At 34.9% G+C, this 14611-nt stretch overlaps 3 protein-coding genes and 1 long non-coding RNA gene across 4 annotated transcripts; 2 read left to right on the top strand and 2 right to left on the bottom strand.

The window, feature by feature from the left end:
- Window positions 1-1877: 1877 nt before the first annotated feature.
- Window positions 1878-5698, top strand: LOC103874206 (GEM-like protein 7). The gene has a single exon (XM_033273655.1). It carries the CDS (start codon window positions 4858-4860, stop codon window positions 5497-5499), a length of 642 nt encoding a protein of 213 aa, XP_033129546.1. The 5' UTR covers window positions 1878-4857; the 3' UTR covers window positions 5500-5698.
- Window positions 5699-7840: 2142 nt separating this feature from the next.
- Window positions 7841-9974, bottom strand: LOC103874207. The gene is made up of 2 exons (XR_001959004.2): window positions 8613-9974; window positions 7841-8023 (listed from the first exon to the last, which is right to left on the bottom strand). It is a non-coding gene; the product is annotated as an uncharacterized LOC103874207 (long non-coding RNA).
- A 564-nt stretch (window positions 9975-10538) lies between these two features.
- On the top strand, window positions 10539-12349 carry LOC103874208 (putative GEM-like protein 8). The gene has a single exon (XM_033273656.1). The coding sequence runs from the start codon at window positions 11626-11628 to the stop codon at window positions 12262-12264; it is 639 nt and encodes a 212-aa protein (XP_033129547.1). The 5' UTR covers window positions 10539-11625; the 3' UTR covers window positions 12265-12349.
- An 83-nt stretch (window positions 12350-12432) lies between these two features.
- Window positions 12433-14477, bottom strand: LOC103874209 (F-box/LRR-repeat protein 2). The gene is made up of 2 exons (XM_009152621.3): window positions 13945-14477; window positions 12433-13617 (listed from the first exon to the last, which is right to left on the bottom strand). Exons 1-2 carry the CDS (start codon window positions 14270-14272, stop codon window positions 12728-12730), a joined length of 1218 nt encoding a protein of 405 aa, XP_009150869.1. The 5' UTR covers window positions 14273-14477; the 3' UTR covers window positions 12433-12727.
- Window positions 14478-14611: the final 134 nt, after the last annotated feature.

Here is a 14611-nt window from a genome sequence, read left to right as displayed (position 1 = left end):
CCCCCCCCCCCCCCCCCCCCCCCCCCCCCCCCTCCAATAATACTTTTTAAACAAAGCTCTGAATTAGTTTGAGAAAACACTGTTAATAACTGAGCAAATATGGCCATAAGTTCTTGAGGCCTATATAAAATTCCTAAAGTCAACCAACAAGATTGTTACAGAAGAAACTCAAAACTGATCTCAAGCTTCTGAAGCTCATGGCAAGAAAGTTTTATTCTTTTTATACAACGACAATTAAATCAAATCGGAGGGAGTACTTCTTAGTTAATTAATTAGTCTGAATGTTTACGGAGGATAGTAATTAATTTTTTATTAATTTAGTATGAAATAACAGAAATAAAGGCATCAGAAAGTGATAGACCATATATTTTACCCATTTTTAATCATGGTCTATAAGTGTTTTAAAGTGTTTTAAGATACAATTATTATGTTTTGGAGTCTATTTAGAGTATTTACAGGTTCATGGACGTTTAGGAGAAATATGGTGATTTTGGAGTCTTTTGGAGCCTTTGGAGGTGCAGAGTTACACAGACGCGTCAGATGTTTAGCTATGGATGGAGACCTTCCGACTGTTAGATTGAGCCCATATTTTTACACACGATATAGCTTTGAGTTAGCTTTCCAATTCCACCGGTCTCAGGTCAATCAGCATCCTGTAGCGGAAGTTATGCCTATTTTACTGAAGAGTGGTCAGTCTGCCTCGCGAGAGGAAGCTGCCGAGAAGAGGAAGCCGCGTCGATCGATGCAGCACTCTGCACGTCGATCGATGGAGATCCCAGATCATGTGCCTTGTATATTTTATGACTGCGTGAAGCCCATAAGCCACAAATTACCAGAATGCCCTTGGACGACCAGAAATCCTATTTATGTTATTTCTAAGCCATTGTTGACGACTACACGCTTTCTACGCTTTCTACACACTTTCATTTTCTATTGTTTCTCTTAGGAGAGAAGGGAGGAACTCCTATCAGAGTCCTCCTGGAACTCCATTGGTTTTATTGATCTGTTTCATTTCAGTTTATATCTATTCATCTATGATTTCTGTTTTCATTTCTGAGTAGATCCTCCTGTTAGGTTTAGGGTTCATATATGTTTGTGGGATTAGCCCCAAACTATAGATCTGCCTTGTTGTGATATTCATGATAGATTTGTATTCATTGCTTGTTTTAGAGTAATTAACTAGAACTTGATCATAGGATTGCATACTCAAGCACCCTTGTTATCCCATCATGACATCTATATATCATATTAGGACTGCTAGAGGGCTAACCGCCAATTTAGTATCTTAATAGGGCATTTCATACTCGCGCATAGGCCTGGCCAGAACCCGTCGATCGATGTCCTCAACTGACTATCGGTCGACGTAGGCAAAGGTGTATCGGTCGATGTCCCAATAGGACCATCGACCGACACTCTTTCGTGTCAACATACTAACCGTTGAGACACGAGATCTAGCTTGTTAACCAGTAAAACATGCGACAGCTGATCACTGAGTTAAGCGGTTGAGCTCTAACATATCATGCATGCAACAATTAGGCATCTATAGATATTATAATCTCCAACACCTGAATAGAAACCCTAGATCTAGCAACAATCCTCCCATCAAACAACCCTTGCCAAGCTGAACAATTATCTTGTTCATCTTGTTTACTGCTTTCTAGTTTGCTATATTTATTTTACTGCTTTAAAACCTATTAGCCTAGCTTAATCATATAACTATTAGATCTAATCGGTTTCTTAGCTTCTTGTGGATTCGATCCTTAAGTACTATAATTCAACCTCTTTTGATGAGAGTAACACTCTTTATGATAATTTGAGTGATATCAGAAAGTCACAATGCCAACAGAGAAAGCTTCCAAAGCCACACGACGTCCCTTCTGCATGACAAAATTTCATACAGCGTTACGTAATATTTGATTTGATACTTTCTTGTTCCCTGCATGTTCCGATTAATCAGGAAACATATCGTATCTTCTATTACTTCCAATGTTCCACCAGAAATGACACTTTCCTCTCTCACACGCATTGTCTCTGTTTCTAGACACGCTTTTAATTATCATCATGCCGATGTTAATTTTCTCTTTTTTGTCCCACTAATTGGTCAGGTTTATTGGAAAAATGAGACGCATGAACTCGTTTTTTCAATGGCACCATTTGAGTTATTTCATTTTGAGTATATAATATGGTAAAACATAAACTATTAGATAAAAGCTAAGTACGATGAGTTCACTCTGTTAACCAGACGAGTCAATTGTAATGATCTAGAGCAATGAATATCAAATATTATTGGATTTAAACAATATTTATGATCATTTTTTTTTGCTAAATTTATTTTTATTTATCAATACTCATTCATTTTTTATATTGTTTCGCATGTTAAGAATTGCACTATAAAGACTACAGAAACATACCTCTGTTAAGTGTTTAGTTATGATTATGAAATTATGATACGACAAAGGGAATATAGTGTATATAGTTATAGACTTCTTTTTTCAACGTATATAGTTATAGACTTATAAATATATAATTTTTTGGTTTCTGTTAATGTATATTTTTTTATCAAAAAATAAAGTAATTCTTTTAAATAGTCTTTTTAAGTTTTTATCACTAAAATAGCCCTTTAAAATGACCAAAATAATTCATTTTATTTCAAAAAATTTCATATTTATTTTTTTTTAAAGAAAACTTACCTCTTAACTTTTCTAAATTAATTATTCTTAGGGTATAAATGTATATTTACACTCTAATAAAAATATTTATGGTCATTTTTTTGTTTAATGACTATTTTGTGAAAATAAATTAAAAAAATATAACATAGAGAATTTCTCAAAAAAAAATTGTAATTAAGGATATCTACGTGGAGATGACAATGCGCAAGCGGGAGTGCATGGCACATTTACGTGCCGAAAAAAATGCCTGAAACCATCCTCCAATGACCAAATATTTCTTTCATGTTAAGGCAAATTGTCTCTCACGTCACATTTCTTACTTTTGATTTTTTAATTTATAAACTTTTGTTAATAATGTCAAATTACATCACACACACGTCGGAAAATATTAACAATTGCATATTTGAACGTGACCCGTCATGTTCTGTTATGATCTTCTTTTTCTCTTCACCTTTATCTATTTGTATCTTTTCTTTGACCAATCAACTATTTCCCCAGTCCTCACCAAGTTTACCTGTCGACATACATATTCGATTGCTCGTATATTATATAGTCAAAATATCTTATCCGACTACGGACATGGACCCCGAAAATGATGAAGACTATAAAGCTCGAAACTGAATGGTTTGAAAATATATAGTTGAAAATATACATGATACAAGATCAATGCATGGGATGGATAAGGTAATGCATAAATATTGACTATTTTAATCAATTATACAATATCGAAGAATATCACTGTCGATCATTTGATGTCCAAATATTGTATACAACGACTCAACAATGAGAAAAAAATATATTAAGTTTACTCTTATGATAAGACATCAAATATTATCCACGGTTAGGCAGAATCGACACTACCCACTTCAAATAAAAATATACGTTCGCATCTTAGATGTCGTTGTGACATATATTCCTTCTTTGAATTAAAAGTGTTAACAACAACTACCGAATCATATATGTCTTAACAACTAACTAATCATTCACCTTTTATACTTTCCGAAATTCATGTATTTATAATCATCTATAGCTAAATACAATGTCCGCTAAGTTTCGTCATGCATATTTCTAATAATAAATTAAATATATATTCATTAACTTTTTTTTGAAACACATATATTCATTAACTATATATGGTACATACACCATGTGAATATCACATGGGTGACGAATTGATGAAACATTTTGTATGTTTTATTTTACTATTTTCATGCTTCTTTATATGAAATATATAAATTATAACCGATCTTTCTTATCATAGCATAAAATAAAGTAATAAAGGCATCAGAAAGTAGCAATGCCAACGCAAAAAGCTCCAAAGCCACGACGTCCCCCTTCTGCATGGCTCCATTTGCTCTAACCTATTAAAAAGTGTTACGTAATATCTGATTTTACTTTATCTTGTTTTATGCTCCAGTTAACTAGGAAACATATCTTATCCCATATACATATATGTGAAAAAAAATAAAATCAGACTAGAAAAGGAGAAAAGAAAAGTAAAAAAAAAGCTTGCTATTTTGCCAACTTGTAGGTAAAAAGCTTATTGGAGACTAACGTCAATCCGAGTTATCATCTTTCTTTTTAAAAACCTTTACAAAAATCTTGTATGGCATCTCTAATATCAAAACTTTATAAGTTTAAATTGTGATTTTCATCATCAATTTGAATGAATTCTTAAATTGAAAATTAAACGTTTCTAGACATTTGAAGAAGATCAACAAAATTGCACTCCGAAGTTGTTTTGATATTTGAAAATCGCAAACAAAAATTTAAACACCTAACCAGTTCTTGATATTACTTAACCAGTTGTGTCCTTACATGGATTTGGTAGTTTGAAACCCTTTATTTATTTATATGTTTATGTATCTTTTTAACTATACTATATTACACCAAAAAAAAAAATCTTTTTAACTATATGATTATTTTTTCCTCTAAAACAATAAAGAAAAATAGAGCATATGCTCGATCTTCTCATTGCCTTTAACCCCAAGAAAGTGGCTTTATGTGTGTCTTGATGACCCATACATGACTCATACTTTACCATAAAGGTCTCAAGACTCAACGATTCAAAGCTTTGTTTCAACTGCCTCTTGTCTCTTTGTCTTTCCCTTTAAATAACCATCTCACCACACAGGTTTCATCACTCACAATCTATCCATCTTTCAAGATCACTACTCAATCCTCCAAGATGACATTGAGCACAGTCCACCAAGAAGTTCTTGCATTCCCTGCAGTCAAGACTGCTCCTGCTGGTTACTTACCTGACCCAGCTTCCATCAACAAGGTCCAAATCCCATCTCCTTCCAAGAAATCTGAACAAAGCAAGAAAAAATCGATTCAGCGAACCAATAGCTTCACGGACGGATCTAGCGACCAGAGCAAGTTAGGACCAAAGCTGACCGAAACAGTCAAGAGAAAGCTATCCCTAGGAGCTAAGATCATTCAAATGGGAGGCTTAGAGAAGATTTACAAGAGGCTCTTTAGTGTCTACGATGAAGATAAACTCTTCAAAGCCTACCAATGTTACCTATCAACAACGGCAGGTCCCATCGCAGGTTTACTCTTCATCTCATCAAAGAAGATTGCTTTCTGGAGCGAGAGATCTATCAAAGTGGCTTCACCTCAGGGAGATCTCACTAGGGTTCACTACAAAGTGTCAATCCCTTTGTGCAAAATCAAGGGAGTGAACCAGAGTCTGAACACAAAGAAACCATCTAAAAAATACATTGAAGTAGTCACGGTCGATAATTTTGACTTCTGGTTCATGGGCTTCATGAGCTACCAGAAAGCATTCAATTGTCTTGAGCAAGCGCTTTCTCTCGAGCAATAACAAGCCGAAGGTTGAAGAGGAAATATTTCATTTCTAATTTAACATATTTTTCATTCCAAGAATGTTAATTAGGATAGAGCCTAGAAAATTCAGACAATATTGTACAAACTCTTTTATAACTCTCCTTTTGTTATTTATATTCATTGTTGACAAGAGCATGAGATTGAATATATTTACTTGCATCATCTATTTTCCTTAATCCACAATGATGCGTTGAGCTCCAATGTGAAATCAATATTTAATAGCCATTCCCATTCCTAATAACAAGGACGTTTTTAACATGTATAATTGGAGTGGTCGAACAAATTAAACTTCTAAAAATTAAATTTAAAAATAAATGTATAGGTAAAATTTTAAGATTCTAGATATATTTCTAAGTTTTGGACTTGCAATTTTTTTTATAAAAAATGGTAAACATATATATATATATATATATATGTTGAGAACTCACTGAATCGATTCGAGGTGAATCGATCCTCCGTTAACATGGAATCAAATCATACTCTCTAACCTCACAATCACTCAAGATCAAACCGATCTAATAAAGACAAGAAAGCAATAGAGAAATACAAGATTGATAATTCAGGGTATCTCTCCGATATGGAGAACTAATCCCTGGAGCCAGACTCAGTCTAGCAAATCCACTAGAACAAAGGACACCACTCGCAAATCGGAGATGGTGATGAACAAGGAGTATCCGTAGTCTCTCTCTATTTCTCTGATTCTGTTTCGCAATGAGTCTAGCTTACTCTCTTTTATCTAATCCCTTTTTTATATGAACCAAAGGGTTACAAGCCTAACAAGAAAGTAAGTGTTAAACCAGCTAAACAAACTCTAACCGGTCTAACCGACTCCTAACTAACCTAAGTAACAGATTTAACCACCTAAGTTACAATGCTCAATAAATATAAGTTTAGATCACATACCAACAATATATTATATATATGAAATTATTAACTTTAAAAACTACATCATTGTTTGTTTAAATTATACAGTTAATATTTTTGAATAGGGTTCAGAAATAATTTGAGTAAGATTCCAATAGTTAACGAAGTTTGTTCCATAAGAAACTCAAAGCTTCTATAGCTTCATGGCAAGAAAGTTCTATTTGACCCCTCAAAAAGAAAGAAGTCGGAGTGAACGTGCAAGAAAACATTCAACAAAAGGTTATACGTACTTGTTAGTTAATTAATTAGTCTAAATATATAGTATTTACGGAAACCAAAAATGGTAACAAATTTCTATTTAGTATGAAATTAAAGAAATGAAGGCATCATAAGGTCACAATGCCAACGCAGAAAGCTTCCAAAGCCCCCCTCCCCCAACACTAGGGATTAGGCCTGGGCATTCGGGGTCCCAATCGGGTTTCGGTTTTATCCAATCGGGTTTCGGTTTTTCGAGTTTATCAAAATCAGCCCCATTCGGATTATATGAAAGTTCGGTTCGGGACCGGTTCGGATTCTATCGGGTTCGGGTCGGGGTTAGTAAATCTTCAAAGAACCGACACAATCCAATATACTTTCGGGTTCGGGTCCCAATCGGTTTTTCGGTTTAAAAGTACCTGATTTTTACCTATTTTATAACCAAAACATGAGTAAAATCACTTCTTCAGTTTTAAAATACTTGATTCGTACTTATTTTGTAACCAAAACTTAAGTAAAATCGATTCAAAAATAAGGAACATCAACCATGATCATTCAAAATCAAACGAAAAGTAAACATATTTACTGATAAAAAGAAAACCAAATAAATAAAATCATAAAACGAAAACCAAGTTGAGAAACATTGTTTAACGAAAACAAAATCAAATCTAAATACTTAAGATTCAACGGTCATCTTCAACCATCAACCTTCATGTACTAGAACCACCAACATTCATGTAATAGAACCACCAACCTTCATGTAATAGATAAGTACTTAAGATGTTCAATATTTTTAGTATATTTTGGATACATATTAGGAATTGAGATCATGTTTGGTACAAGATCTTTTCGAGGTTTTGAATGTTTCGGGTTCTATCGGATATCCATTTAGATTCGGGTTCGGTTCGGATAATACCCATAACCCGAAATACCACAAAACAAGATCCATTCGGTATTTACGTCGGGTTCGGATCGGTTCGGATTCATTTTTATCGGATCGGATTCGGTTCGGGTTATCGGGTTCGGTTTATTTGCCCAGCCCTACTAGGGATGTTAATTACAGGGTTAGGGCCTAACCCTCTCTTGTGTAATATAAACCCAACCCTATTTTAACCCAACCCTATTTTAACCCTGTTTTAGTTACAGGGTTAGGGCTGGTACAGGGTTAGCCCATTAATTTTTATGAAAGACAAGATATATTTAAAAACTCAAGATATTATTATATAAATAGAAAAAGTGTTAATTCATTTTTGTCTCCAAATTCAAAAAAAAAAAAAAAAAAAGTTTAAATATTTTTATTCATATAATTCACTACAAGTCTCGTGAAGACTTTAAAATTACATGTATCCTCCAAGCTCCAAACTTGGCTACGTGACTCCACTCTGCAAAAACAAGAGAGATGGCAGTCATGTAAAGCTGTCAAACAAACATCATACAAGCAATCAAACAGCATCAAATAAGTAAAGCAACAGCATCAAATAAGCAAATCTGTGAACTCTATACTGTAATAAAAGATAACAAAACAGTTAGCTCATACAGTTTACAAGAGCTAAAGCTGAACATGGCTGCTGCTACTATGTAATATACACTCATATAATATTATCATGGCTGCTGCTACTATGTAACATTCATGTCTCAGGAAATATTCGTACAGACACAATACTTGAAAGGAAAGGATCTAAACATGTAATGTGTTTCCTTCACTGAACTTCACAAACTTGTTTACAGAACACACACAAGCTATCTTGGAACTCTACGCAAGCTATCATGTAAAGCAGACTAGAAGTTACAAGCTAGTCACAGAACAAACCTAAACTAAGACTAAACCAATTCATTATCACATAGCTTAGACAGAGATAAACAAAGCTTCCATCAACTGAACTCAAACATACACATCAACATACAACACTCGTTGCTACAAGACTAAACTCAAACATATACATCAGTCTCAAACTCTAAACATAACCAAACCTTAGAGATCGATTTCAACAGACCAACAAACCCTGGAGATCGATTTCAACAAACCCACAAACCCTATATCGATTTTCTCACCGATGTCAAGGAGAAGAAGAGATTGCTCGACGGACACAACACAGAGGATCGCGAGAGAGGAGGGCGATGACTGGAGAACTGGAGACGAAATCGTGTCTCCGGATTACAATCAGGCAATGGAGAACTGGAGAAGAAATGAAATCACATGAAGCGGAACTCTCGATTTAGAATCGTCGAGGAAAGATGAAGAACTGGAGAAAAAAAATTAAAACAACGCCTTTCAGTGATTTGTTTTCATAAAAAAAAAGGTTTTAGAGTTAGCCCGTGTGTTATATTAGACGGCCCTATTTTAACCCACATAAAATGTAACGGGCTTCGGGTTAAAAAAATGGATGCGGGCTGGGCTAACCCTACAGAACAAAACCCATATTAACATCCCTACCCAACACACAACGTCCCCTTCTGCATGACTCAGTTTGCTCCACAGTTTCGTAAAGCGTTACGTACTATTTGATTTGATATTTTCTTCTTTCATGCATGTTCCGATTAATCAGGAAACATATCGTATCTTCTATACATATTTAGATATCTTTTCAAAAATGAAAACTTAGGGTAAGAAAAGTAGTGATAAAATAAAAAAGGTTGATGTTTGGCCAACTTGTAGGTAGTGATTAAAAAAAAGCTTGTCGGAGACTAACGTCATACCGTGTGGTTTTTTTTGTCAACACCGTGTGGTTATATCTTTCTTTCTTTTTAACTTTTTTTTGGGTTCTTTTTTAACTTTTTTTGGATCTCTAATTTTAATATTATTTTTACGTATAACTTTTTTTTAAACGTCTGATTAATTATGCTATTACAACGATGAGAAATATTACATTAGACGATTTTACAGCCGACAATTCTAGCATCATATGAGAATGCATGTCTCACTGCATCATTTTGAGTTGTCCTATGAACTTTATTTTCGATGATACGCCATGTACCATACTGAAAACCTCTTGTAACTAATTTCTTCATAATCTGCATAATTTGCGTTTTCTGAGATTTGAACTCCAGACCTCATGGTGTAGAAGCTTTAATAAATCCTTAATTAAACCACTAGACTAAGAGACTTCCAGATTTACGTATAACTTTAACATGTGATTTTGATATATAAAACGATCAATCAATTTGTAAATAAAATTAACATCTACAAAATTTTAAGAGAAATTATCTATCTATACTATTATTTATGAAGTGATTTAGCTTATTTGTCATGATTTCCATGATTATAGGTAATTTTGCTTATTTGTCATGTTTTAATTATGTTTAAGCTGAATCATTAATTTATTAATAGTTTTTAGTTGAGTGTCTATAATTTATTAATTTAAATAAGATAACTATAAAATATGTAATTCGATATATAATTATTTTGATTTTGCTTATTTGTCATGTTTTCCATGATTTTAGTCAATTTTGCTTATTTATCATGTTTTTATTAGGTTTTAGCTTAGTCATTGATTTATTAATAATTTTTAGCTGAATCACTAATTTATTAATTTAAAAAAATATCCGTAATAAATTTTATATATAATTAAAAACGAATTTTGATTTAATAATATTTAAATATGTATGTTATATTAAAAAAATTATTTTCTTATTTGTCATATTTTATTAGGTTTTAAGCTTTTATATAGGTCATTGACTTATTATTAGTTTTTAACTGAGTATTTATTAATTTTTCTTTATATAAAACACGCATTTTATTTTAATAATATTAAGTTTATATGTTATATTAAATAATTAATTATAAACTAATATAATAAAATTGTGAAAATATATTTAAAAATTAAGAGAATTCTTATATATATTGTGTTGCTATCTGAAAATAATATTTTTTTATTATAAAGTTAAACAACTAAGATATAAAACAGTTTATAATTAAATATTAGTCAAACAAAAATATTTATATAAAGATATTTTCTAAACTATTTCTAATATATGAGTGTTTTAAAACTTTTAACACAATAATAATTACATAGTTTGATGAACGCTTTTTGACATATATAAATAATTTGATGTTTGATTTAACTATTTTAAAATCATAAATAATAACTTAACTTGTGACTGAGTTCAAAACAAGGTTTCTTGCTTTTAATTTAAATCAGTTTAAGTTTAATCCGTGAAACACTATAGCTTCAGTTGGTCACCACTAGAAAAATGAAAAAAATAAACAAAATAAAAAATAAAATTTCATTTGAAGAATTGAAAAAATATAGAAATATGAATTTTTGTTCAATTTATTCCTTATCAAAATTGCATAGAGAAATTTTTTCTTATAAATTCATTCTTCCATGGGAAATTTAGAATAAAAAAGTGGGATCTACCTTTCAATAATTTGACTAAAATTTCAACATAACTGGTATAAATTTTGAGGAACAAAGAATTCACCATAATTTTTTTCTTTCACCATGTTCACCAGTTAGAGTTTTATAATGCCGATTTTTGGATTAATAAGACATAAAATAATAAATATTCGTAAGATGATTATGCCCGCATGTGCGGGTAAAACACCTAGTTGAAAGTATTTTACAAACTGTTTTGCACTGCTGAATAGTTTTTGAAATTTGGAAAAGCAAACTCAAACAAAAATACTAACACATTTAATCAGTTATTGAACTAAAATATATTGTAAAACCTTGATTTACGCATGTCTTGCAAAAAAAATAAAGAAGCAAAAACAGAGCATATGCTTGATCTTCTTCTCATTCATTGCTTTATAACACCAAAGAAAGTAGCTTTATCTGTGCTACTTGATGACCCCATATCCATGACTCACCCATTACCACAAAGCTCCTCAAGTCACAACAGAGCTTTTGTGTTTTAACTGCCACTTGTCTCTTTGTCTTCCCCTTTAAATAACCATCTTACCACACAGGTTTCATCATCACCATCACTCACAATCTCTCAAGATTAAGATTCAAGATTCAAGATCACTACTCAATCCTCCAAGATGACATTGAGCACAGTCCACCAGCAAATTCTTGCATTACCAGCAGTCAAGACTGCTCCTGGAGGTTCCTTGCCTGATCCAGCTTCCATAAACAAGCTTCAAATCCCATCTCCTTCCAAGAAGTCTGAACAAAGCAAGAAAAAATCGATTCTCCGAACCAATAGCTTCACCAATGGAACTAAAGATCAAAGCAATTTAGGACCTAAGCTAACTGAAACAGTCAAGAGAAAGCTATCTCTAGGAGCTAAGATAATTCAAATGGGAAGCTTAGAGAAGATCTACAAGAGGCTCTTTAGAGTCCACGACGAAGAGAAACTCTTCAAGGCCTACCAATGTTACCTATCAACAACCGCAGGTCCTATCGCAGGCTTACTCTTCATCTCATCAAAGAAGATTGCTTTCTGCAGCGAGAGATCTATCAAAGTGGCTTCTCCTCAGGGAGATCTCACCAGGGTTCACTACAAAGTGTCAATCCCTCTGTGCAAGATCAAGGGAGTGAATCAGAGTATGAACACAAAGAAGCCATCTCAGAAGTACCTTGAAGTAGTCACGGTCGACGGCTTCGACTTCTGGTTCATGGGGTTCTTGAGCTACCAGAAAGCTTTCAATTGTCTCGAGCAGGCGCTAAACAATAATTAGGAGAGAGCCTTAGAAAGAGACAGACATTATATTGTACAAACACACATTGTTTTCAAGAGGTGAATATATATTTTAGCTGATCCTATAAACATACATACATGTAGATCTCCTCCTAGCATTTTAAACAAAATGCAAATCAAAGAAAGCTTCATTGATCACAACAAAAGCTTTAGGACAAACACACACACTTTGCTCCATTGTATTACATTAGAGAATCAGATTTCTTCAAATATCAGATCCAACGAAAAATACACACACACACACTTACTGAATAATAATCAAAGGAGCCGTCACAACCAATTATACAATGCACAATAATGTACAAAAGCTTCAGAGAAGGACTCACTAATGGACCATAAGCCATGAGTCCACTCATACACGTGACAGAGAGTGAATAGAGAGAGAGATCACAGAGGGTTTAGGGCACACCACAGACAATCTTCCCAACAGCAATAATCAAGCATCAAAGCAGAACATCTGGCTCGGTTAAACTTCCAGAAAAGTTAACTTTACAACATGCAGGGAACTCGAGGCCAGCTTCACTGCATCTAACTTCCGTCACATGTGGAAGAGACCTCACATCCAAATACTCCAGAGAGCTGCATTTCTCCAAAAGCTTGCCTATCCCTGCAACTGTGATCTTGGGACAGTTGCTCACCTTCAAAACCTTCAACCCCAAAACATCTTCGCTCCCCAAATCCCGGAAAGCATTGTCTGTGACCTCTTCGCAGCAACCGATATCAAGAGCCTCCAAGCTCTTGCACTGCTTCAGGACGCAGGTAAGGGAAGAGTCAGTTACATTCAAGCACCAGTCCATCCTCAGGTTCTTGAGGCCGTCTCTGCAAGAATCCGCCAGCAATACGATTGACTCATCAGAGATGTCTCTGCATCCACCGATTATCAAAGTCTCCAGATTCTTGCAGAACTGAGCCAGGGAGGATACAGACTCGTCCCCAACTTTGTAACAGTCAAGCAACTTGAGCGTCTTGAGCGAAGAAGCACAAGCTTTGGCCACAGAGGAAACTCCAGCGTCTCCCACGTTGCTGCATTTGTTGATATCCAAAGCTTTAATCTTTCTGCATCCCTTGACAAGATCAGCGAGGCCTGAGTCGGTTATGTTGGTGCAGCCTTGGAGCCCCAGAGCTTCCAGGTCACGGCATCTCTCGGAGAGTGATTTCAGTGTTTCGTCGGTGATGAAGCGACAGCCAGCTAGATGCAATGCTCTCAGATCATGGCAGCCTTGAGCAACGGCTGAGAGTCCTTTGTCCGAGAGCTTTCTGCAGTATGATACGTCAAGAAACTGCAGAAGAGAGAGACACCGTCCAATTGAGGCTAAACCAGTATCTGTAATGCCTGTTCACAGTAGTCCAAATATTAACCAATCATGACAAGATCCATTTGTCAAAAAAAAACATCCATACCAATACAAAGAGGCAAGCAATCATAGAGATGTTAATTAAAACAAGGTCATAGTTCCCCTCTTTTGAAGAGGGTCTTAGACTAATCATGAGGAGAAGACTCACAATCCTAGAATCACTTAGCTTAAACAAACAAACAAACAGATAAAGAGAAATCTAACACCTATACTGTCTTAAAGATTCATCCTTTGTAATCAGACATGAAACACAAATAGATAAGAAAGAGGAAGACTTTATTGTTGTTTCCAAATCAAGTAAGTACCTTTACAGGTATGGAGATTCAAGACTCTGAGGCACTTGAATCCCTGGGCGATGACAGCGAGATCAGAGTCAGTGACACCTGGATAAAACGACCTCGAGACTGACTGAGACAAGTCCAGCTCCACGATCCGAGTGAACCTGGAGGCGAGGCGTCCGAGCATGTGCGGACCAGCACGCGCCGCCAGCTTCTTCCGGTCGGTGCTCTGCAGATACAGCCACCGCTTGCAGACGAGACCGAACACTTCCTTGTCCTTGTCCGTGTCTAGCCTCGACAGTATCCATCTCAGCTCGTCGTCGGTTAAAGCATCGTTAACGCAGACCGAGGCCATCACCCACCAGAGAGAGAGATGAAGGATCAAAAATGAATCCGAGTTAGGATTAGGCCTAATCTAATCTCTCAGCTGCTGTCTTCTTCTTCCTCTGTTAAAAGGGGGTTGTTGTTAGATTAGATGAGCCTTACGGATCGTGTGGTACAAGGAAAGGCAATAAAGACTAGGTATGATGTGAAGATGACGCAAAGATCCTCCTCATCTCTCCATGTTCGGGTGGATGGGGGCAATTCAGGAATTTTAGTAACAAAGGAGATGCGTCTTATCACTGAGCACTTACAATGGCGGTCTCCTTTGTTTTTGTTTGCTCTCTAACACACATACACTCAAAAGTCAACG

This window comes from Brassica rapa, chromosome A06 (genome assembly GCF_000309985.2).
Source record: "Brassica rapa cultivar Chiifu-401-42 chromosome A06, CAAS_Brap_v3.01, whole genome shotgun sequence".
Taxonomy (NCBI): Eukaryota; Viridiplantae; Streptophyta; class Magnoliopsida; order Brassicales; family Brassicaceae; genus Brassica; species Brassica rapa.
The sequence above is the reverse complement of the archived record's forward strand: the minus strand, read 5'-3'. Positions and strand labels throughout refer to the sequence as shown.